The 25,696-nt window shown below is 40.9% G+C and overlaps 1 protein-coding gene across 1 annotated transcript; it reads right to left on the reverse strand.

Moving 5' to 3' along the window:
* Positions 1-1,407: 1,407 nt before the first annotated feature.
* Positions 1,408-25,684, reverse strand: PTPN11 (protein tyrosine phosphatase non-receptor type 11). The gene is made up of 16 exons (XM_072351484.1): positions 25,489-25,684; positions 21,275-21,397; positions 19,991-20,185; positions 18,692-18,884; positions 17,709-17,825; positions 17,130-17,243; positions 13,614-13,710; positions 12,968-13,047; positions 12,685-12,843; positions 11,207-11,338; positions 10,335-10,489; positions 9,845-9,912; positions 9,307-9,458; positions 6,484-6,596; positions 6,195-6,296; positions 1,408-5,088 (listed from the first exon to the last, which is right to left on the reverse strand). The coding sequence occupies exons 1-15, from the start codon at positions 25,500-25,502 to the stop codon at positions 6,227-6,229; spliced, it is 1,782 nt and encodes a 593-aa protein (XP_072207585.1). The 5' UTR covers positions 25,503-25,684; the 3' UTR covers positions 1,408-5,088; positions 6,195-6,226.
* Between the last annotated feature and the right edge of the window lie 12 nt (positions 25,685-25,696).

Here is a 25,696-nt window from a genome sequence, read left to right on the forward strand (position 1 = left end):
TTTTGTCTAAGTCCCCCTTTGAAAGGCATTATAAAACCACTGCTATATTCAGAGATGGATGCAAACTGTTAGACACGTTCATAAAAAGGTCTCACTCTGTAACATAATCGCCTTAAAACCAAGCTGCTCTACATAGCTACTGGCCTCATTCGAATTCTGTTTGTATTTGATGCTGCAGAGGCCTTGACCACAGAGCTTTGCCTCTTTCTTGCCATCTCAGTAGATTATCTCATCGCTTTGCCATCGCCTTGAGATTAAGCTTGTTTCACTACAGATTCAGCCCATATTGGCTCTGTGTTCAACCAGCATCGCCCACGTCGCCCCTGTTACAACACAGCATTTATTTCCTAAAAAGTTGCAGGATTGGCTTATCTGCATTTTCACCACTCAGCCCCTGTAAGCAGGATCAAGGGGAGCACTAATGCCCGGTGGAAATTTCACTGAATCAAAGCCCCTCATATCTGAGCAGAGCTGACTGACTGCTCAGCCTGTCTGGTTTCTGGGAATCAGTAACAGCAGTGACATGCCTAGTGGGAACGTTTCCAATAGCTTTAAGGGAGAAAAAGGAGTATTGCTGGACCTAAAATTAGACATAAAACGCAACACTTAGGGGTACATGTACGTTCCTCTGCTCCTGCCCAGAGAACAGGTAGAACATTACATTTTTGGAAGCATCTAGCTCCAAGCGTTACAGGATCAGAAACACTGACAGCTTGTGAAGTATGGGAGCAGCAGCTGGTAGCAAGGAGCCTGAGGCACAGCACAGCTCCTTTGCAAAGTACCAGTCCCTCTTTTAAGTCACTGCGTGGTGCTGGCATACAAGGATCTCAGCAAACAGCAGAGCCCCAAAGACAAATGTGCTCGAGATGAAAGATTGGGATGGAAGGAACATCAGGAGAGCAACGGTTTCCCTCCCCCTCAGCCCAGGCAGAATAGCTTGTAGCCAAAAGAGAGCAGGATTGTCATTCCTTTCCTGCAAATCAATCTGACTGATTAGCGCTAATATCCAGGCCAACAAAAAAAAGAGAGGCTAATTCCCACTTCAGCTTTGCAGGTGTTCCACATCAGGTTCGAAAATCAGCCAAGAAATAAGGAGGGGCAGCCTTCTGGAAGGGAAAGCAGGCTGGAGCAAGACAGACAAGCCTTGCCTGAGTCCATGCACAGGGCAAGAGCCAGAGGCAGCAGCACATGGAGCTCTGGCCAACGCTAGGAACACAAGGACACATACTCACATACGTCACGCTTACTAGAAGCTGGGCTCCGCTGGTTCTCATGCAGGACAGCTGCTCTCTTCTACAGATCTCATCATCACAACTCACAAACTACCATCTAGGCCTGCAGATGAGTGCCTGTACACCATCACTTCAGCCTGGGAGCTGGAGAACAGAGTAACTGACAAGTCATCTTAAGAAAAATTACGTTTATTTCTTTTTTTCCCCTCCCCCTTTTCTCTTCTAAGTCCCGCTGTTTACAGATAGGCTTTTATTTCTGATAATATAGCTTCGCAGCAATAAAAATCACAACGCAGCAGCGGAGCAGCTCAACTAAGACCCATAAATACCAGCACAGAAAACAATGGACAACCACTGATATTTCTACACATGAACTATTATTTTTAATGTCACATTTTGACAATTGTAAATGGTCTACAGAACGTATGTGGGCAAAAAGGCAAGAAGCAAGAATTTGGAAACACTAAATGTATGATAAAACAGCGCATTATCAACATTGACATGATTCACATCAAATCGATGACATCCTAAACGTATTCCTTTTAAAGGATAGAGATTTTCTTCAATAAAATATTACAATTTCATTTAATACTCTGGTACAATACTTCATACACTGCAGGAAAAAAAATAATGCAAGGCCTACTCCACCTAATAAGATCCTTTTTCATTAGTCTTTAGTACTGTAATAAAAAAAAAATCACAATAATGTCATAAATAAACAGGCTTGAAATTATTAATTACATGTTTTCGCTATTTAAAAAGGGAGAAATTGAAACTTAATTTGAAATCGTGACAAACCGAAACCTGACAACGCATCTTAGTACCAGCTGTGATTTCCTCCACGGTTACAATTAAAAAGGAAATGGGTTTTAGGATTTCATGAGCTGTATCCTGGTTAACGGCATTTCAGACACGTATCTTAAGAGGAAAAAAAGGCAAAGTTTGGTCAGGATTAAGAGCAGAACCAGTCAGTCCTAACAAGGGTTAGCTGAAATTAAAGGGTATGCTATGAAACATTCAGTAAAATGAAGTCTGCAGCAAATTCATGCTGGCATGAATCATTGTGCCTTAAGATCGGGTTAAAGTTTCCCTTGTGGTATGAAGTCTTCCCTAAAAGAACACTTCAGAACTGCATCCCTTTTCCATTCCACTGATACAGCCACAGCTTGTAGATCAACACACAAGATTTCTCTAAAAAGCTCACTAGAAATACATGAAACCCACATATTCATTTATCTCCCTCTAAACCAAAGGACATTACCTTGCTTCGTTCGCAATAAAAACCCACCCATCGTTTAAAACAATTCTTTTTAATGCTCCAAGAACGATCCCTCCTCTTGCATGAAGGGCAGGCAGGTTTTCTCTTGCAAGGTTTCCCCTTTGGCATCCAGCATGGTCCAACACTGGTTAGAAGCGCAGTATTTATTCACAACCTTTCAGATTCTGTTTCTCCTCACCAACATTCTTCCACAGTATACTCCCCAGGATTAATACACATTCTGGAGTAAGAATTCCTTGGCTCCAAAAAGAAGAGGAAAAAAAAAAAGGAAATCCTACAGTGGTAGCTTCTAAACAGCTAAAAATGAGGTTATAAGAGGCAACCTTATGTTGGCCACATAACTGATTGCTGCTTGCAGAGGTCGATCTTTTAAGACATCACATTAACAGAGTTCAAAACAGAGTTCAGAGTCATTCAGGATCTTTCTCTGGTTTCTCTCGACTTTCAGCATGACTTCGGTTTGGTACAGAACATGCATTCCACCTTGCACTAAAATATGAAGTGGAGAATTTATTTAACTCCACACCGAGTTTTAAACAAATATTGAGATTGCCGTCAATTGCTCTATGCAAATACCAACACCTCGAGCTGATCTCTGTTCAGCAGGATGAAGCTGTATGCAGGGACAGGGAAGGAGGCAGGCAATGCAGAACACATCTCACTACCAAAGGAATAGATTTCTCTCTCATCGTGACAATTTCGGATGGAGAAGGGGAGTAAATATTATGATTAGGCTATAAGGCTATGACATTAAAATGCATTACAGTATGCTGGTGACAGGAGTTCCAAAGAAAGAGAAAAGAAAACCCAAAGCCTCAGAAGACAAAAAAGGACAATAGGCAAAGTAACAAAACTCTGCTTAACATTAAAGAAGCACCTTCATTCAGTTCAAACAAAGTGTTCAAATATTTGATTTCGCTAAGCACTCTCAGGAAAAGGTAATGTAATCTCCCACTTAACCTTTCATAAAGCTGCATTAATTACATTCCAAGCTTTAGCATAATTTCACTAGTAAGGCCAATAATGCAATTTCATTGGCCCTGCACCATGCCTACAGCAAGTTGATGCAGTGCTCACCATCTGTACGCAGTGTACAGAAATGGCAATAAATCCTCAACCATGAAGTCACATAAATTCCCCAGGAGCACAGGGGAAGATGTTGGTGAGACACCACCGGTACCTACTGTTAGGGACTGGTTTTGTCACTAGTGCACACAGCTTTAAGGGGAGCTTCTGGTCCAGGAAACAGGACAGAGCAAGCCAAGTGAAGGAACCCAGTTACCTGGCAGCTCAACAGCAGCTCGTCGTTCTGTAGTCTCTCTCTAGAAGAGGGCTCCGTTTCATTGACATCAATCAGAAGTGGTTTCAGACAAATGTGATTTTTAATCTAATAGGAACAGCAATTTCAATGCAGCTCTGAAAGGCACTTCAGGTGGAATGGTAATAAACTCCTGTCTGATGAAACAAACCAGAACAAGCCTGCTGGCCTTGCTGTCCATTCTGTCCTTTTCAACCAAGGCAACTTCAGTGGACAACCAGCTTCCATGCACTGCTTTCCCCCACAAAACTTGACTTTAGCCACTTACACTGTCGTAAGGCCTTACTAAAACAAAAGGAGAAGGCCCAGCAGCTTCCATCTCCCCAGTAAAAGGGAGAAGAGGCTTACCTTATAGCGAGGTAAGAGCCTGCATAGTGGGTTACTTGTTTCACTCTGCTTTCAGTATGCTGTTAAGGAGTCAGCATGCAAATTTTAAAGTTACTCAAACTTAGCACATCCAATCTCTTGCTTAATAGATGAGCACAGACAAATGAACAGAGATAGTATCCTCACAAACCACTAGGCCACCATGCCTTTGGAGAGATACAGTAAATTTCTATTTAGGGTAGAGAACATGTAAAAGAAGTTTCCTTTGATAAAGGCTATCTTACATAATTACTCAAAAATAGCTCAGTCAGCCACTCAGCTAAGTAGTAATCAAAGCTATCAGTTACCACCAAAAGCACCTTCATATACTGCTCACCCTTATGAAACTCAGTCTGAGTTTGAAATGTATTAGGACTAATTTTACCACATAGCTGATTCTACTCACACTGGTGATCCACAGTTTTCAATCAAGTATTGTTCCCATCATTATTTTACATTAGTTTAACAGATTTATCCACGTCATTGTTCTCCCACCACCCATAACAAAGAAAAACCCACAATGGCTCAAGTGAAAAAAAATATATATATATCCACAAAACACCAAAACCAACTAATAGCCATATTATGAAACAAAAATACTATTTAAAATAAAAACACATGGATGACAGTCCAACAGCTTGCTGGATTCAAAACTGACTCTACAAAGTAGTTGTCTACATTGTAGATAGGATTTCCTTTTATTTGGAAAATGAGCAATTGTAAATCAGGCATTGGAGAGAAGAGATATAAACAATCTTTAGATGGTCTTAAGTTTTGCCTACAGTTGAAGGATTAAAACCGTAAATTAAAAAGGTACCAAGCCTTCAGAGTTCACCATTCATGTGAAGCTTCTTCCATCTCTTTCTTGACCTTTTTAAAAACCATATTCATTTCTGGAAGGAAGATAAGAGCTATTTAGTACAAAATAAGACAACACAAAAACAAGCTGGCAGTTTGTTCTTGTTCTGGCACTGTACAGAAGTGTTCACATTTGACTCAAGAAACACATAAACTCAACTGAAAATCTCAAATCTCGATTATAAGCTGCATGGTACTTTGGCATTAGAAGACTAGAACGTGTATTTGAGATTGTGGACAAAGTATGTAGAAGATAAGATCGTAGACTGAATGGATGAAGCACACATACAGTTACTAAGAGGAAAGGGGAAAACGGGATGTCTGATGTTGTTAATAGCACAGGGGCAAAAGATGATGAAAGGCCTTAGGTTAGAATCCAGGAGAAGCAAATGACTAAAGAAAGGACACCTAAAATTTGATGCTATTCTTCCGCTGTATTCACGGCCCATTAACCACAGTTAAACTTATTAGCCAATAACCAGTATCTACTCAATTGACTGCATATATCAAACCATAATAGCTACTTTAAAATATAAGGAGAATCAGTTTTCTCTTTCAGCAAAAACAAGGATTTAATTTTACTAATATGAACACAGTAGGACACTAACTTTGAAGACTTCTGTCTGACAATAGTTAAAAATCTTCAGTAAAATGCTATCATATTAGATCAGTTTCACTGTTTTCTTCCAGTATCTGCTCACAAGATACAGGCACAGCAGTAATCTTGCTCAGTACATCTTTACTGAGGCTGAGCAATAGATTAAGTGTTCTTTTAATCTCTTTAGATGAACAGAAATCCTTAGCACAGACCAGGAGCAAAGATCACTTAAAGACATGGAGTTCAGGCTGCAGCTCCCACTCACCATATAGAACACCCATCTCCTGAACCTATGCTACTGCTGAGTCAAGGGGAATAGAACAAACTCCCACCACCAAGCTAATATTTTATACTGTTTTGAGAGGGTAAAAATAGATGTAACTTGATCAAAATTAGCTCCCGAAATTTAAATTCCTTAAGGGTGGATGGATTACATGCATTTCAGGCATTAGAAAGTGTTGTTATAGTCTGGTTTGGTGTCCGTTTTATTCAAACCCCATCATTCCAGGCTGGATATGCACAGTCACTTTTGAACACACATACCTGCCTTTGCACTGAAGTCTCTGTACATCATCTCATCTGAAACTTTTCTGCTGTTGCATCAGCCCCACATTTTCATATACTCTAGCACTATCTTCTCTCATTCTGAAATAAAACAAGTATTCACAGTCTGAGAAAACCAGGTTTGTACTCTTAATAGTGTAAAACAACTTAGTTTAAGAGCAAAGTACACGGCAAAAGTCCAAGCACAAGTTTGTGTGGTAACTCATTCAAGATCACTGAAGACGAGCACCATTCAAAACTTGCACGCTAGCAACAGAAACTAACTTACTCTGGACACGTTGGGGTTGGGGTACAGGGTGGAAGAGGGCTCTGATCCCCACTTGTCTGGTCCGACAAAGAATATTTAATGTTTGTGTATTCATGGCCTTTCCTCTTACTTTTCTGTGAAGCAAAACACAGTGAAAAGCCAGGTTGAGCAACTAATAGGAAAAAAAAATCATTGAAGGAATACGGAAATTACACACATAAACCAGATTAGTGTTTAGAAGGGTTTAAGCTATGAACACCGAAGAACCCCATTCCATAGATAACACACAATATGGATAGGTCCTAAAGCTTGGCTTTATTTGTTCTAAGACCTGAAAAGCCACTTGTTTCATTACTCCCCTTCCCACCACCACCTCCAGCAGAACATACCAACCTTAAGAACCAGCACTCATACACAACCTTCACCCTAATAGGCAGAAGAAACCACACTTCATTCTTTAATAGACAGCAGCAACCAGTGCGCCTCCCACTGACCTTATTCCCATCACGGAGATGTGGCCAAACGAGTAACAATCCTGTTTGCAAGATCTCTAATAAAACATCTTAGGCCATTAGATTTGATATAAAAAGAACCCAAGCTGTCATTTGTATTCTGCAACATATGTTACAAGCTGCAGCCAATTTTGCTGGCATTCATCTAAAGATACTGAAGGCTCCAGCAAACAAAGCTACACTAGGAAAGACAGAGAGATGGTTTTTCTTTGTTTCCAGGACAAACATTCACAACACATACACACGTTGCAACCTACGTCTAAATCAAAGCTTCACATTAAAAGATTTTACAGAACACAATGTTTTTGTTCCATTTTGTTTTTTAAACGCTCCGACAAGTACTATATAAGAGACCTGAGTCAATCTCACAGCAGAGATTGGCAGAGTCCCTGAGGAGATCTGGCTGCTGAGTTTCCATTAACAAAGCTCTGCACTGCATTTTAAGTCACAGTTTTTCAAAGTGGTCTTCTGAGACTTCAACTTTCTATATCGTTCTGCAGAACTTTTTCCCCTCTCTGCCTCCCACCTTACAAACCCCTTCGACCCACAAGTCCAGATCCACTACCTGGAAAGCTGAAGCTACCAATAGGATTTAAACAAAATGCGAAGGTTCTGACCAGAGCATTTAACAGCCTTATGAGTACAAACCCCTCACCTGTCAATAATATTCTGGAGCACCAAATAAGAAAAGATTGTGATCTTTTTAAATTGCATAATGAATAGCAGCTTGAGATGCAGATATTCTGTACTGTAAAAGCAATTAAAAGCAATCCAAACAGTTCTTCTATTACTTAAACTGAACAGAAAAGCCAAAATTAAGTACCTTCCTGGCTTCTCTTCTTTCAGCTTAATTCACTGTATTTATCCTAATTCATAATAATAGAAATGCAGCAGAAACAACTTGTCTCTCAGATGTGAAAAACTACACACATCTCTGCAGGAAAAAACATAGCAAAACAAATCCGGATTCCCTTTTCCCACACTCATAGGACGACGGGCAATATCCAATACAACATTTAAGTCTAGGAACTCCTGAGGCTCTCAGCACTGCAATGCAGAAGGGAATGCTAGCAGAGAATCCAGGGAATTTTTTCTCTGAATACAAAGAACTCATGTCTGTGTGAATGGATGCAGCTATGTATCCATACCCACTGCTTCAGCACAGCTCTAAGTGCTGCATGACATCATATCTTTATTTTTTCCTCCAGGATGTTACTTCCTATACTCAACACAAAGTGTTGCTTTTAATTGAAAAGTATTATTGTGCCTTATTCCTGTATCTGCCACCAGCCTTTAGGTTCAAGACTTCATGATGTAAAGCAATGCTCTATTTCCAGTTCAGAAAACTTTTATTCTCACACCTCTTGAGCTAGTAATACAGTAGGAGGATGAAACAACTGATCACTGTAAGAGAAATGCACTGCTCCTCTCAATACCAAAGTATAATTCAAAACCACATTACAGCAAACAAGAAGTTACAGATCTACTTTATAAATGGTGGCAGCAGGAAGAGACTATATTCAAAAGCTGAGGTTACAAGGCTTGTGCAATCACAAACAGATGTGAGGAAGCTTTAAGGTGAAGTGAAACAAGAAAGCCAGAAAAAAAGTACACCTGAGGGATTTCATGTTCTTCTCTTTGAGTCTAATCAGCATCAAAGCACACAACAGGCACCCTGGGGAAAAGAATAAAGACTCCATCCTCCGTTGAACAGTGCATCTACATTATGCTGGCAAATATGAAACAAGTTTTGTCACACTCCAAAGAAGCCAGAAGCCACACGAGAGTGCCAAGACTGAGCTGGCACACCCTACCTCTAAAACAGGGCTTAAATCTCACACCTGGCACTGAACTAACAATGAACATATGGCTTCCCACATCTGTCTGATGATCTGTGTGAGTTTATCTCCTGAGCAACAAGGCAGCAGAAGATACTGAAATCTTGAAAAAGATAAGTCCCAGATGACCAGAAGAATAGAGAATGAAAGCAATAGTGGACAGAAAGTTAGTTCTTTATCACAAAAACCATGCAACTTCTGTAAAAGACGGCAGAATTTGAGTGCAATGGGGTACCTGAACAGAAAGAATGAGGTGTGTGTGTGGGGGGGGGGGGTCTTGCGACTGTCCCCACATCCCAAAAGTTTTCTCATCACATGCTTTACAATCCTTCAGATCAATATACTTCATTCCACATAATTTAAGAACCTAACACTCAAATTTGATTGCCATATTGGCAGTCAAGTCTCCAAGCCACAAGCAGCAAATGAGCAACTCTGCTCCCTGCTCCAGTGATGACATATTCCTACATGATTTATACTTCAGATGAATATACCTGTTCCTCTTCAATCCTGCGCTGTAGCGTTTCAATGTAGTGCTGCACTGCCATGTAAATAAATCTGTACTGTGCTTCTGTTTGAACCATTCCTGACCGCTGTGATCTCACCATCTGGATGGTCTTCGGAACATCAATATCACAGTCCACACCTGTGAAGTAAAAATAACTGTGAACAATAAAGTAAACTTGGCTTTTGGAGAGATTGATCTCCTCAATATACAATGAACAGGCCGACAGCCACATAACTCATGAAATATTTAAATAATTAAATAATACAAATATTAAGAAAAATAACACAATCAGATTCCTGGCTAATCCTCAGCTGAATGTTTTCATCATCCTGACCTAGAGCAGGGTTTCAACACTTTGATTCCAACTAAGTCGAGAAGAACGACTGAGTCCCTTTTATGCTAAACAAGTACTCACTCTGGAACAATACTAGAATCCTCTGTCAACATTTCTATTGCTTCTACTGTAATGCTTCTGTGACCCATGTAAACGTTCCAGCAGAAAACAAAAGGCTGAGGACACCTACCTTTTTCTCTGATTATGTCAATAAGAATATCAATCACAATGAAAGTTCCTGTTCGTCCAATCCCAGCACTGTGGAAAAGAACAATGATAATTTTGCTGTGAGAAGGCACTAGAACATTAACCTAAGTTAGGAGTCCAACACTAAGCAGCATTAGATTCCCAGACTCCAGGTAAAGCCAAACCAAACTACACAGACAAAAGAAAACAGAGGCCTAGATTTTGACAGAGACAGAAGTAGACAGAAGTCACAACAGCGTTTTCTGTTTCTTAGTGTTTATTAACAACCTTGGATCAGACAGAACTAAAAGATCAAATGTTTCCTTGCCTTATTGAAAACAAAGTCATACATTAAAAATGAGGAGTGATATCTCATTCACAGGAGGTAGGATGGTAGACTAGTATTCCCATGATCCCAAGCAATACATCAATAGATGGAGAAAGAAGAATCCAACAGACCTCCAGAGAAGCAGAGGCATACTGCATCACTGTACCTGCAGTGGACCACAACTGGTCCTGCGTCAGAAATGCTTTCTTGCTTATGGTGCACCTCCTCGAGAAAGTCCAGTACACCACCGGGGTCACTTGGGACTCCATGATCAGGCCAAGTTCTGAAATGATATTGCCAGACTGTTCTCTCTGTGTTCCCCTAGAAGGAAGATATCAACATGTGAAAAAAATCCTTCTAATCAAAATCCAGCTAAGAGCATTACTTCAGCAAAGTTGAGTCAGATCAGAAGGCAGCATACCCAACCCTTCTACTCAGTATCCATGGCACTACGACTCAATTAGAAGAGGAAAGAGTTGTTCTTGGCCTGACAAATCAATCACACTACCTGCTCCCACTGTTCCCTCTTTGTCTCATTTAGCTGTTTCCAATATTTCCATCCTCACCTTTAGACAGTAAAGAAAAGCTCTGTTTCTTAACAACAAAGTGCAGTTCCCACACAAATTCACTGCTTCCTTCCTCATTTTACATGTCTTCACTTAGGAGCTCTTTCTAGATTCTGAACTCCCATAAAATGGTTCCTTCTAGTACAACCACCTCCACAAAAGGACAGATAAATGCTTAGCTAGACTAAAGTATGATTACTTAAAAGCACTTTCATGCTTCTTTCCAGACCTCCTCAAAGCTCTGCAGTCATGAATCTTCTGCCAAAACAAAAAAGTGCTCAGGTATAAGAATCTTCAATTAGCCCAAGGACAAAGGGAAAGATGTATGGAGCTAAAGCTGGAACTTCAAAGAAAGAGTCAAGGCTCAATTTATTCATCTCTTAGTGCTTTTATTGATTTTGCAGAAAGAATCTGCTTCTTTTTTTTTTACTTGCAACCTAGATTAAAAGGACAGAGCTACTAACATACTTACTTGCCCAACTTTAGAAAGCTTAAGTTCTCTTAGCGTGTAGTCGTGTGCTGCGCTCTCCTTAACATTCCTCACACGCATAACACCATACTCCTTTAAGGAATATTCATCAGGCCAGTACTTGACACACTTACTCTGCAAGATTCAAAGCAAACAAACAAGACTTGAAAGAGGAATCCACAAGAAGGCTCCTTTGTGAACTGCTGAACACTTTCCCGAAGTTTGCATTTCGGAGAACATCTAAGACAACACCAGCACCAACTGGACAACATCAAATGACACATTGAAGTACGTGTGAAGGGAAAGTTTCTTTTCTCTATCTCAAATAAGGAATTATTTCAGGAAAAGTGGTACATGCAATCTCTCCTTTCAGCAGCTTTCACGATTTTAGTACCAGTTTTGCCTCAATAGTTGCAAAGCCCTGGGATTAAAAGGCAGTTACCTATATCTCCACCCAACTATTTGTTTCAAAATATGAAGAATTTTCAGGGGAATGCTGCAGCTCCATATGCTGCTCTACAATCAATACCTAACAGGCTGCAAAACAAATGCAAGTCAAAGATATAAATCATTTTTAACAGGAATGCTGCTTGGACATTCACTTTTTCATTGCTTAGAATCAGGGAAAAAAGGGCTAACATAGCTCTAATTCAATCACCAAAGCATCACGGAACTGCCCCCCTGTGACAGAGAGCCTGATGCATCTGTAGGCTTCGACATTTAAAGCTTTCAGCATGCTGCTTCTCTCTCAAGGTTATCTTTGGCCAAGGATGTATTCTACACACTGAAGGATGGCTTAACCTATTACTACTTTCATTTGGTTCCTGCAGCAACAGCTCCTGTTAGCCTCGTGAAGGCAAGTCCACACAAAATTAGATGAGAAATATAGCGGGGTAGACGGATGCAGCTTCCAGAAACAGCAAACACAGACCAAGAACCAAATACCATAGAAAAATATTTCTTATTAACAGCACCTAGTGCAGATTTACAAGAAAATATGGGAACAAGGGAAGCTTCTTCTGCCAACAAAAGATAAAGTATGAGATGCTTTGCTGTTGTTACTTTTGCCATTCTTATTGTACATAGCCAGAGCACACAGCAAAAAAAGAAGTATTCAACGTTCATGAACAGGGAATTTACCCCTTTCCAAGTAGGCAGAATATTTGTCTGCAGCACCCAGCTTTCCAGTGTCTCATTCTCTGAGTATTCTCACAATGCAGTGATTCACATTCAGCAGCTAGAATTTAATCAGACAACCCTTACAAAAGGGAGGCCTTGTGATGCAATAGGAGTGCATCCTCAATTCCCACAGGCATCAATTAAGAACATTCAATACCTTACAGAATTAAGCAGTGAGTTTCCAAAGACCATGATGGCACATTGCATTTCAGCATGTGAGTCAATATAACCAAATCAGCTTAGACCCCACTTGCACACAAATGTTACAGCATCTCCAGAGAACAATATAATACTGTTTTTACCTTTCCTCTTTCAACTTCTTTTGTTGTCATAACAATAACTCGAGAATTCTCCTGAAACACCATCCTCCAAAAATCATTCACTGTATTCTGCAGGCAACCTTGCGTAGCAATGTAGCTTTTTTTTGGCTTTGAGTTGTTGCACTTGGTTTCAAACTCAGGCTAAAGACAAAAACAATTTAAGAAATGGAGACAAATGCTCATTTTTAGAAGACCAACTTGGATTTAAAAGAGTAAGTAGGCATAGGTTGTGCCTACAAGACTCATTTAGGTGGGGCATACTTACCATAATAATATTAGCATTGATATAGTCTGAAACAGGTTCATTTGGATCACCATCATGCAGAACAACTCTGGTATGATCAACTGGAAGAATACATTTATATATTAAGCAGCTGCATCCTACAATTGTGAGCATACAGCTATTTTTAAATATTCAGCCAACAGATATAATTCTTCCTGCTATCAGAAAGTGCTACATTGTGAAACCCTGCAAATCACTGCTAGAACACCCATCCCTTTTTCTGCTTCTTAAAACAAGTTTCCAATCCGTAACAACACAGATCACAAAACAAGTGCTTATCTGAATCAACGCAAATGGTCTCAAACACCGCAGGATTTGTACTACACAGTTCTGTACCACAAATTAATCCTCTTAACTGTAAGCATTTCAGTTTGCCAAATGAAAGCACCATATCCCTAAACTGTTAAGTGAAAGCTGCAGATAAACATTACAGAATCAAAATATCTGCATCCATAATGAGTAAATGTTTGAACACAGACTGGAAGCTATATGGACTAATATTGACAACATAAAAGAAGGACTTACCACTAAAGAAAAAGCACACTGTTGTTTAATTAACCCAGTCTTTACCAGCTAAAATAATAAAGCACAGAAAAGTAATAGGCTTACACAAGAAATCAGTACTTACAGGGTAAAATGTTTTTGTATCTATTTTTGTTTTTGTTTTCTTGACGCTGACCTTCTTTACGGCTATAGAGGAGTTTGCATTCTTGCTGCTGTAAAGTCTGCACAAAAACAGCACGAATAACTGGTGTCAGTAAAAGCATAAAAAAGACAAAGACCTGTTATAATGTTTCATCATTATAGAGATTCTTCCCTCATTCGAACGAGGACATTTGATTATAATACCAATCAACAGTCAGGGAGTTGCTGGGTTACTCCATTCAGACTACATACAGTACTGCTTTCAAGGTATGAAAAGGCACTGACACAAACACAGAACACACGTGTCAAGATTCTCTACCTGAGCTGTACTGGATTCGTCTAGGCCTTACTAGCTTTATTCCCCCCCTTCAGCTACTGCCAATCCAAAGCAGTGCTGCTGAAAAGCCTCTAAACCACATCACAGAGAACATTGCAGGCTGTAGGCAGATCATCTCTAGGCAGGCAAAGGGGAGGAAGGAGCTTACAGAAAACCCACCAAAGCACACCAACATAAGCAGCTGTCTCAGGTTCAAGGAAAGTGAGAAGTCCTTCAGCTGTTAGAAGCAGAATATTAAGATATTCTTTCCTATTCCCTTCAAACCACAATAGGATGAGAATATTCAAAACGCACATATGGCATTCGAAAGCCAGAAAGCCAATTAGCACTGAGTGCAACAACAGTACTTTGTAATTCGTGCTTTACTTTTCATAGAAAAGGTAATTAACCCTCTAAGTGAATCCTTTTCACAGACACAGCTGCTACAAAACTGGCTGACAAATAAGGATGGGCCAATACACCCAGGAGCAAAACGTGACTCCCTCTCTCCCATTGGCACAAGAACATTTCACTAAACCTGTACACCCAACCATATTTTGCTCAGATTCCTCACGTTACCAGGCTGGTAGATTGGGGAGGTGTTAGGTAACTACCTACATGGTTATCCATAAATCATCCTAGTGCAGAAGCAATAAATCTGCATGGGGATTTTTCCCGTTGGCAAGGCCCTAATTTCTCAGCGCCTGGTTCCCAATTAATAATGACAGGGACAACAGTAATTCCATACCTCATAGCAGCACTGCTTAGTAGTAAATCCACGTACTTGCAATGAAGCAAAGGGGACAACAACCTCAGTGATTTTGCTCCAAGTTTTAATCTCAAAAGCAGTTTTGGTCTGACTAAAAGAAACACTCTGCCTTTGAAAGCTGCTCCCTTCACTAAGATCACCTTAATATTCCTCCACAGATTACTTTTACTTCAAAGTTCAGGCATGTCAGGCACATTTGCTCACTTCTATTTCAGTCTGTGTTATCATTCCCACCTCACTTAGTGACCTTGGACAGTTAAGCTCATCCTAAAGACAGGGAATCCAAAGAACAAAAGCAAAACAGAGCTGTGAGGTTTCACATACATAAAAGCACAGAAAGTGTATACTCATAAAGCATGTCTTGCCTGCAGTAAGCTCAACTCCTGCCATAATGCAAAAATCTTTTAACTGCCATTATCACAGAGCACCTTTATATAGTATTAACACTTTTGAGTCTCTGCAAAGTGAAATGCCAAGCAAAGAACCAAAAGCTCAACTTTGCTAGCAGGTTAAAAAAGGGAAATAACTGTGTTGAAACTAGCTTCAAACACCTTTACTTCACACATTTAATGGTTACTGCTTTGAGCATCCCTGAGGAAAGATCCACGAGCAGCAAAGACTTCTATAGCAAGCTGCCTACAAGAGGTACACAATGCAACAATAAATCTGGTACAGGAGTCCTCAATTTCTCTGCGCCATTCAAACACAAAGCTCCCCAGTCACTTTCCAGAAGTGTTACAAAGACTGTCAACGTTTCTGTCTGACACTTAACAGGACAAGAGGCACATTCTTCAATCTGCCTAAAGACAAGTAATTTACAGCTACCATCTGGACTGCCAAAGCACAACAGGGCATGAAGAGCTCCACAGACAGCCTGGAGATTGCCCCCTGCCTCCTCCCACCATGACTGGCAACCATAGCTTACCTGAGATGAATGAGAAAACATAGCATTAAAACTGCAGTGTTCAGGCTAAGAACAGCTCTGCAGTCCTTGCTCAAGGCCAGGTAATAAGATGAGAAAGAAGGGGAAATTTAAGACACTGTTTACAATTACCACTCCTACCAGCTGCGATCTCACTATCCTACATTCCATCAAATTCATACAGAAATTTGTTACGTCTTTGTAAAACTCAATGGCTTTATTTTTCAACTCCCACTACAAGTCTCAGAGCAGACTGCAGAGCTAATAAGCATGTCTGACCATAAATGAGTGTCTTCAAGAATGGCACTTTGCAAATCCATCACTTATCAAGAAGATTCTCAAAATAGCACAGCCAAAATCAGACCCCTTGTCAAAGATCTTGGATCACAAGACTTCCCAGCTTCCTGTTGCCATCTGCTGGTAGAGTTCCACAATTCACTATGAAGTGAGTGATACAAGTCTCTCCATTATAACGAAGTCACGACCAAAGCTTTTGGCTATGATCATCATATGTGCATGCAGTTTTTAAGTCAATCCAATTGTAAGAAAATTGTTAGGATGCAGCAATAATAGAGACAGAAAATAAAGGAAAGAATCTGTTTATGCTTGGAAAGCCTCAAGTATGCAGGGATCTTCAGCAAGATCCCCTTGCCTCCAATGCCAACCCTTAAATGAAGTCCAGGCAGGGGTGGATCCTGGCTCCACCCTTTCTCAGGGGTACAGGACCTACTCAAGTACACTATATGCACCTGAGATCCCCTGGCTTGGCCCTGCCTTCCCACCAGGTGCTCAATCACTGCTTCAAGCCATGACTTGTATTTCTACTACACTAGACTCAACTAGTTTGGAATTCATTTCTGGTGCTAACACTTCACTTTCTTTACTTCAGAAATAACGAGTTTCAGCTCTATCTACTTCCAAACCTAAGTTGCTCCCTGAAATCATTAGGACTTCAAAGGAGGAGAAAGCTGGGCTAGCAGAGCTAATACACACAAGGGGTACATGCATAAGAGAGAAGGAAAAGCACCGCAGCCTTCTGGGAAGGAAATGGATTTCCACAGACAAATTAAAACACCCAAACAAAAAGTAAATCTCAAAGAGCCCAAGGAATACACATAAATCAATACGGCTTCTTGGTCCAACTGATTGTCCTGGTGGGCCAGATATGGTGCCAGTTGTAGGAATGCTCCCTCATGATGGGAAGGATAACAGGAGGAAACGCACTTAGGTCAGAATGAACAACATCAAAGAATGTAATTACCCCTTGGTTAGGAAAAAGGGCAAATGTTTGAATCATTTTGTTAACAAACACAGGAATGGAACTGGTAGGTTTTAACACATTATGAGCCTGACACTGGAGAAGGGAGCAAAAGCTGGGATCTGAAGTAATGGAAGTAGAGCCAAGCTGTTGTCAGGAAGGTAGAAACAAACCTCTCTGAAGTACTACAGAGATTCAATACCATACCATAACATGGGAAATACAATGAAGTACCTCAAATTCTTCCCAGAAGCCCTGCTTGACTTTATCTGTAGTCTCTGCTAGCTTGCTTAGCTCTCGTACTCTGCTTTCAATCTCTGCAGCGTTAATACGGGTGGTATTTAGGGGCTAGGAAAGAAAATAGAACAGTGACAACTTAAAAGACAGTTAAAAAACACAAATTCCTGACACAAATGTAGGCAATTCTAAGATCCAGGACTTCACAGTTTATACATCTAGTGGCAGCGAGGGAAGAGAGGAAGGAAGTATGGAACAAATGCTTTTGGATAAAGTTTCACAGTTGTTCTTAATAACTTGTCTCATCTGTGAGCTAGTCTTGCAATCACTATAGATCACAATGAACTTACAAGCAGTTCCACACACATTACAAAGTCTGTTCTTCACCAGCAGCAAAAAATTATTCCAGTTTAGACTTGCATGACTTTACCAGTGTTTCATGAAGTTTCCTTCTTCACTGTCACGTTTCAAAAGGAAAGTTATGATGTCACACAGAACACAAGGACAAGCCCGCTCTTCCTCAACAATATACACTGAAATTAATAAAATCCAGTGGTGTTTTCTCCATTCACTCACCTGCTTAAGTTGCAATACTGTGCCCAAAGTTTCTACCATAGGGTTCTTCTTATAATGCTCCACTAGATCTGTCAGAGAGTCGAACTTCTCCCCTCCACCAACATCATATTTTAGATCCTTAAGAACAAATTGTCAGTCATCAAAATAAACGAACTTCATCAAATCAAGTCTGCACTGATACAATATTTAGGCTATACAACATAAGACAAATTCTCTCTCAAACTACACATAGAAAAAAATAAATCCAGTAAAACTCTTCTGCTAGTAGATGAAACAAGAAACACACATTATGGAGGACAACATCCTCTTTTCTATCTCTAAACTGTTTCTCCTTCTGCATTTTAGTTTTTGCACAACTGCAGCAATTACAGTTTTACATAATTAAAACAAAAGTTGCAGATTTGAGTATTTAACAGCAAGCCATTGTTACGCACAAAAATATCTAAAGACTATAACTTAAATATACAAATATTTAAATGATGGACCACTCTATATTTCAGGTGTTCTTTAGATCAAATACTCAGGCTTGTTTACACTACATTGATCACTCCCAGATGAGATTTTATGAAATGACAGGAGAAACAGACATGTGGATAGATCTCTGTCTGTCCAATTAGTCCTGTCTTTATATCATCCACACAGGGGACAGCAACTTGCTTAAGAAGGTTCATGAACATTAAAAGCTCCATCAGCAAAAGGCTTTAAGACAGACTTCTGATGCAATCAAAAGCAAGTCTATTAAAAGGCACTTGACAGCACAGCATAGGAGGACACCATTCAGTCAGGCAAGCAATCAAAAAACAACGCTAATAATTTTGAAGCCATCAAAATTAGTCCATTTGATCAACCAGATGATGTATATCACACATTTGGTACCACAGGGAAAATACATTCATGTTTCTAGTGAAGTGCAGAAAGGCCCTCTTGTTAGAATAAGCCCTCTGCCCATAGAAGCAGCACTGTTAGCTCCTGCTTCATCATACCTGGCAGTGAATCATGACATGTGTCACTTTAGATTTCCCATCATTACTCTCTCCTTTATCATCTCCTGTCCGGACAGAAAGAACAAAGTCCCCAGGGTGGCTTTGACTCTCACGCACGAGAAAGCTTCCATGTTTTCCTTTTTCTGTTAATAGTTTTTCAGCTTCTCTTCCAGAGAGATGTCCATGAAACCACCTTTAAATAAAGATAGACAGCACCCTAATAGTCATTCCAGCCATGGTTGAATCCACTTGGTGTAAAAAGTTATTACAAAGTAAAACACTATATTATACACTGAATGAGTCCTGGTCTACAGAAAGGTTCATAGTTTATTATAAACTCTTGGAAGTGTACGTGTATATAAACACGAGTCATTGCAGAAACACTTCAAAGCAGGCATTTCCACAAGCCCTGAAATTTGCATTTTATGCAAGCTTCAAACAAAGCTTTCATTTGGATCCTGTACAGCAGTACAAATGAATTCCCTGATGTCCAATAAATGCAAGTTCTTACAGCAACTTTCTCCTCAGCAGTGGCATTTACTCTTGGTCTGTTACCTTTATGAGGGTACACTTTCCCAGTAACGCTCTAGGAACTTAATACCTTTGAGACCCTACACTCCCATCACATTAGGAACTGAGCAGGCTAAATCACATAAAGGCAATAATTCTCCCCACAGCCATTACGTACAGGCCACACAGAGGCATGAGAGAGCTTGTTTAATATGTTCCTTTTTTTCCCCTTTCTCCCCAGTTCTGAGAACAAACTGACATCTACTGGCCACAGAAGTTAATTTCCATCATGCACAGACTTCCACAGCATGACAAAAGTTTCAGATGCTCCTTATTAGCCATGCTCATAAAACCATCACAGTACAAGCAATTTAAGGACTTCCACGCCATTTACTTTCTTAAACATATGTCCATTGCTGGGAAAAAAACACAAAGTTATGCACAGAAATATTACTGTAAGGAATTCCAAGGAATAACAGCTTCAGAGAACACTAGGAGAAATTCTATAAGTCTTTCTCCCAGTAAAAATCAAGGGAACTTTGCCCTCTTTTCCAGTATTCTACCATGCCAGGAGGGAAGCTTCAAGACCTATTTTGTTCAGCACAGATTATTTTACCTCTCTAACCACACTTATTTAGACAACTTTGCAAATAATCTCACTGAATTCAGGAGGATTAACTTTAGTATACTAGTGACTACCCTCCCACCAAATAGAAGCAGAGCTTGAAGGGATAGTGGTCACTTATTAGGAAGCACGTGGATACTGGGGTTTTCACCACTATTTCTGACCTTTCTGAAGTAGGATCAGCACAATTCAGTGGATATTTCAACTCTATCACATCTCCATTCTTTTCTTTGAGCTGCCCATGATGTTCCATGTAATACTGGACTAACTCAGCCAACGTAGCAAACTTCTCTCCTCCATAGAGGTCATAGTAGTCTCCAGTGTTCTGGATCTTGATGTGGGTAACAGCTCCAGTTCGCCTGATGTTTGAAACAAAGAAAGAAGCCACATAAGTCAGCCGGATTTCAAATAAACCCCTTTTATACCCAGAGTTCTGTTTTCTCAGTTGGAGAAATCCAGACTTACTTTTGCATCACTTTCCAAATGAAATATGGCAGAACAGCTGATCTAGTGCACATTTCTGAAATATATTACAGCTACATCTTGGTGACTTGCAAGAATGGGAAGGGGCTGCCCAACAGTTAGGAAGAATAAGAAAAACAAATAACAATAATTCTGTGGCAAAAGGATTCTCTAAGCCAGCGTAAGCTCCAAGGCCCTGTGGTCTCCAACAGAAATTCCTCAGAACTCCCCCCCAGAGTTGCACTCATAAGCACAATGGGTGGAAGGGTAAGGAAAGAGCTCTGCTTTCACAAGACACCCATCAGAGCTTGTCTGCTGCTTTTGCTAGGCTTTCACACTAATTTCTAGGATCTTTCTTTTAATTGAATGTAAACCATTTAGTCCTGGAGTTTCTGGTATTAACAAAGTACAGCTCCCTGAAAGAGGCCCCATCTGTTAAACAGGGCCCATTATCTCAAAGGTATCCCAGTAGTACCATTCTTATCTCATCAAACCCACTTTTCCTTTTCCCTTTATCTACTTCCTCTTGCTCTAGTTTCCTTGTCCCTACTGCTACATGTGCACCAACAGCGGGATAAGTGTTTTGGAAGTGGTTTGGAACAGCACCACAGTTGACCTTAAGGACTTGCTGACTTCTCTAAAAGAAAAGAAGTCAGGATAGCATTTCCTTGCAGGTGTTTGATCAGCAAATCAGACAATCTCTGCTACTTTCAAATGGTTAGCAGATAGATCTTTAACGGGCATACAGTAATACAATTATTAATTTACTTCTGCTTCCCCATAACCTATCTCTGTAGTATCTCCAAACTGCAGATTCCCCAACCTGGGTAGAGAAACTTGGGATCCTCTTCATTGGAAATATAGAGGATGAGGGAAGATAAGCGACCTGTGCATTATTTCATCTCTTACAAAGAGTTTATTTACAATTCTTTCCCTAAAGAGCAGCACCAAATGAACACCTTGGGAAGAAAGACATTTAAACATACCTAACGGAGAGTGTGAAGTCTCCTGGGTTACTTTTGCTGGGCCGTGCCAGAAAACTGCCATCAACTCCTCTTGTTAACAGTAGATTTTCTGCCTCCACCCCAGTAATATTTGGATGAAACCATCTACGTGAGGTTAAAAACGAAGAGAGCAAACAAGTAAATAGGAGAGTCTCATTTTCAAAGTTAACCTACATAACAAAACTAAACAGAACTACACATCTGCTTCAAAAACAGTACTGAATTTTGCTCTAAAATAAGAATTTCTAGGTAAAATTCATAAATTACTCTTTTTATACAGCATTGCTGTTTCTGTATTGGTAAGAGATTCTTTGCAAGTCAAAGAGTTATACCCATACACATTCAGACTGTGTAGACTAGGGTGCTATCAAAGAAAGGTACACAACAGAAACACAGATGGGCTCACACATTTTCCAAGACAAGACACACGGAAACACTGAAAGACAATCAGGAAAAATACTTAAACCATCCAAAGTGATACCAAGACAACATTTTAAAGGTTGAAATTTCAACTGAACCTCATCCTTCAGCACACAGATTGACCACCAGCCAAGAAGGGTCTCCGCTTGAGGACAACCTGCTCAGCTATCCAGGCTCCTTCCAATCCCAAGGGCATGGGGTGCTGACTGCTGCCGGACACCGGATTGCCACTCTGCCTTCTGAATACCACTGGCAATTTTTCACCCAAACCTACCACGCTTAAATACAAACATCAAGGGACCCCATATTGATATTCACCACCCACAAGCGTCCTAACGAGTGACTAATATAGTGCCCTGCCAAAGGAGAGCTGTATATGGTCTACATCTAAGAAGCTCAGTGTCCCCACCTATGGCATTTATTCTTAGCCATTCAGTTAGCGCATCTGCAATTCCTCTTATCCATAATTGAGGAACTTTATTGCTCTCCTACAGAACTGTGAGAGCGCAATAAGCTGTAAGCTACACCTCTGTTGCAGATGAGAGAACTCCTTAATGAGCATGATAGAACAGCTTAGGTTAGAGGAAACTTTCAAGATCATTTATTTCCAAACTCCTGCCAAGGAATGGTTGCCAAGCAAGGTGTGATTTCAGGCAACAAACTGTAGAATAAAAGTAACAAAAAATCCCACCACCACATAGGCCAGGGACAGCGATACAAACAGAGCAACTCAGAACTGCTTCAGTGGTTCGGTTGGACTTTCATTTAGTGATTCAGTGATCTCCTTCATTCTGCAGCTCTGCTGTGAATCAGGCACTAGGCAGGATGCAGCGTAAAGGCACACTCACAGCTGCAAGAAGAACATGGGCTGCTCCTCTGCAAAGAGGGTTCTCAGCTGCTCCAAAGCAAAGCATTAGGGCAAGAAGCCTGCAACCGATCTCACTGCAGTTGTAAAAAATGCTGTGACTAAAAATAATCACATAGGGCTTCTAATATTCTAAATTTCATGGTAAATTGCTTGAACAGCAAATAGAACATGGATCTAATTTTAGGGATATGACTTCATCGCTACGATTGGTTCAGCAGTTCCTTCTATCCTGAAAAGCAGACAACATTCGTACCAAACCCTTTACCAAGTCTGTTCCATTCAGACACAGCATCTCATGCAAATATTCTGTGAGTTTTCAAGATTCCAGCATACCCAAATGGGAAGCAGAACTACCTATGCCTAACTTCATTTCAGAAGTAAATGATTCCTCTTGTTAATCTTGCTTTTTAACTAATTAAGGATATCCTGCTTGCACCAAGAAAAGCTAGTGGATGCTGCTGTACCTCTAAGTGGAGATAAAGCAAATCAAACCTATGCACCATGGGGCTTGGAAAGAATATATTAAAACATACTTCCAAGCTATTACAGCAAATGGAAAAGAATCAATAAATCCTGCACTTATCTAACAGCTACTTGAAGGTCAAGAACAGTTCCCTCTCAATGCAGTTATCATAAGAAATCTTGCACAAACATCAGGACCTGGGATTAATTGATCACTAAATAACGACTAAAGGAGATGACAATATATTTACCACACTTCCAGCCTCAACATTATTACTTCCATTAGGAGGATAGCAACAGCAATAGCGTGGCAACATTCTGAACAGCTAATAAGCTATTTCAATACACATGGGATTGTAAGGATACCTTTGCTTACCTCTAAATTTATGCCTATAAACATAAAAAAGGGAGAAATTATTGGGACCAATCCTGCAGATTTGTTATACTTTGCCAATCCATGAAGTTCATATAATATAATACCTTCTGTATCTCACCCTAGAACCTCAGTGCACCTGGAAGTAACTGCATTGGAGCCATTAAAAACATGAAATAAACATAGATACGCTCCCACTCAAGATGGCAAGAAGTTACAAAGTATAGCAAGAGAAAAGCTACATTTAGGAGACTGAGGGCTTTACTGCACTTTATGTAACTTTGTTCTAGCAGTAACTCGTTCTCCTGCTCCCTCATCCTTGTATTTTTGGCTTTGTGTAGGAAGATGCATTTGTCAGCCACCCCAAATAGAAAAATGGGGGTGTTAGTGATCTCGGTTAAACGGTTCCGGACCAGTGATTGAAATCTCTCCATTTGAAGTGCTGCCATCACATGTGTGCTTTTGAACCTTGTGGTTGCATCCCTTCCAAAACTGGAGGAGAGCGCAAAGGGGGCTGCAGGCACAGATATCAGTAACATAACCTCCATGGAGGACTTTCTCCTGTGCTTCCTTTTATAGGGATGGAATGCATTTTAGACTTATTTTCTTCTTTCCTTTTCCAATCTCTATTATGAGCAGGTGCAGAGGCTATCCCAAGTGAAGGGCATCACAGACAAGAAATACAACCAAAAAAAACCAACACACATACATGTAAGCCCACTCTCTAATTAAACTGACTGTGCCACTAGGCACAGAATACTCCATACTGCAATTCCACTTTGGGGGCTCAGCAGCAGACCATCCCAAGTCATTGGTTAGCTTACAAAAAGGCGTAAAGAGCCAGCAGAAAAGCAGCCAGTAGAAAAGTCAGGAGTCACTTCCAAAAGCAATGGATATAAACGAAGCAAGAAGCTTTCTGCTGAAAACTATGACGTGGCAGAGAACACAACACTGCTATTTCATCATTACTTTTTAAACAAGAATCCAGTTGCATATAGTGCAGTGAAGGAAAAAGTCAGCAGAATCCGTGCTTCACAAGTCCAACACTGCCAGCAGACTTTTATCAAATTGAAGAGAGAGGGAAAAGAAAAAAAAATCAATACATTTTTCCATGCAGTGACTGAGCTTTTCTAATCATCTTTTCAAATGCAGGAGAGATAAAAATCAGCTCTGGGTCTCAGCATCTGTGGAGGTGGTGACTAGGAACTTAATTATTCCTATTTATAAGGCCCGTCAGCTTATATTTTTCAGTCTCAAATTAAAATACAAACTTCCCCGACAGCAAGAAGGCCAACAGGTGCTTCTAAAAGGCACTACACAGCAGTCCCAGTAAGTAGGTAGAAGGCACAAAACCCAGCATGCTCTGCAGAACCCACTCACACATGAGATTGAAAAGCTAAGCTCAGCTACAGCCCAACTGAGAATCAACCAGCCTCACTGCACCAAGGTAAGCAGAGGAAGAGAGAGGACAACCTGAGGTTGAAAAACTCCATAGAATCAGGGAACGGCTTGGGTTGAAGGGAACTAATAGTCACTTAGGTTGCTATTAGACCGTGAAAAAATCCAGCCCCCCTGCTTATAACACCCCTCACTACTTATAACACCCCTCAGGCACTGGAAAGCTGCAATGAAATCTCCCCAACACCTTCTCTTCTCTAGACTGAACAGCCCTCAGCCTTCCTTTGCAGGTGAGGTGTTCCAGCCCTCCCAGCACCTCCCAGCCCTCCCCCGGCCCCACATCGCTGCTGTGCTGGGGGTCCCAAGCCTGGGCACAGCACTCCAGGTGAGGCCTTACAAGCTCACAACACACTCTCTCCACTACCACTCCTCTATTTGAAGAGGTGCATTAACTTTAAGAACACACAGGTTAGACAATAAAAGGAATACAACATTCACCTTAACACAGCAATTTCCCTCAAGAGCCGCGTTTACCTTAACCCGCAGAGGAGAGAGGAAAGCAGGCAAAGCCCGCATACTGAGGGCAACAAGAAGAAAACCCTTCAGCCCCATACCACCCCCCCCCACACACACACACACACACGCACCCCAACACCGGGCTCACAGCCGCCTCACCTCCGCGATGTCATTTTGCCCGGCGGGTCGCGGTGCCCCCCACCGCCCCGCAGCCGGCTGCCGGCTCACATGGGGCCGCCAGACCCCGTCAGCACAGCGCGGTGCTCGCGGCCTATCGGCGCCCTGAGAGGAGCGCGAACAACTGCGGCCTGAGAGCCCCGGAGCGCACAGAGCGCGGCGCGGCCCGCCCTACGTCACCGCTTACATC

Source organism: Excalfactoria chinensis, chromosome 16 (genome assembly GCF_039878825.1).
Source record: "Excalfactoria chinensis isolate bCotChi1 chromosome 16, bCotChi1.hap2, whole genome shotgun sequence".
NCBI lineage: Eukaryota > Metazoa > Chordata > Aves > Galliformes > Phasianidae > Excalfactoria > Excalfactoria chinensis.

Excerpts from the sequence above, each read along its gene's own strand:
- PTPN11 (XM_072351484.1), bottom strand. Across the intron at positions 17,826-18,691 it reads ATGTCATGATTCACTGCCAG|GATCTAAAATATGATGTTGG; the intron begins GTATGATGAAGC and ends TTTGTTCTTAAG. Across the intron at positions 12,844-12,967 it reads TCAATGCTAATATTATTATG|CCTGAGTTTGAAACCAAGTG; the intron begins GTAAGTATGCCC and ends TTTTGTCTTTAG.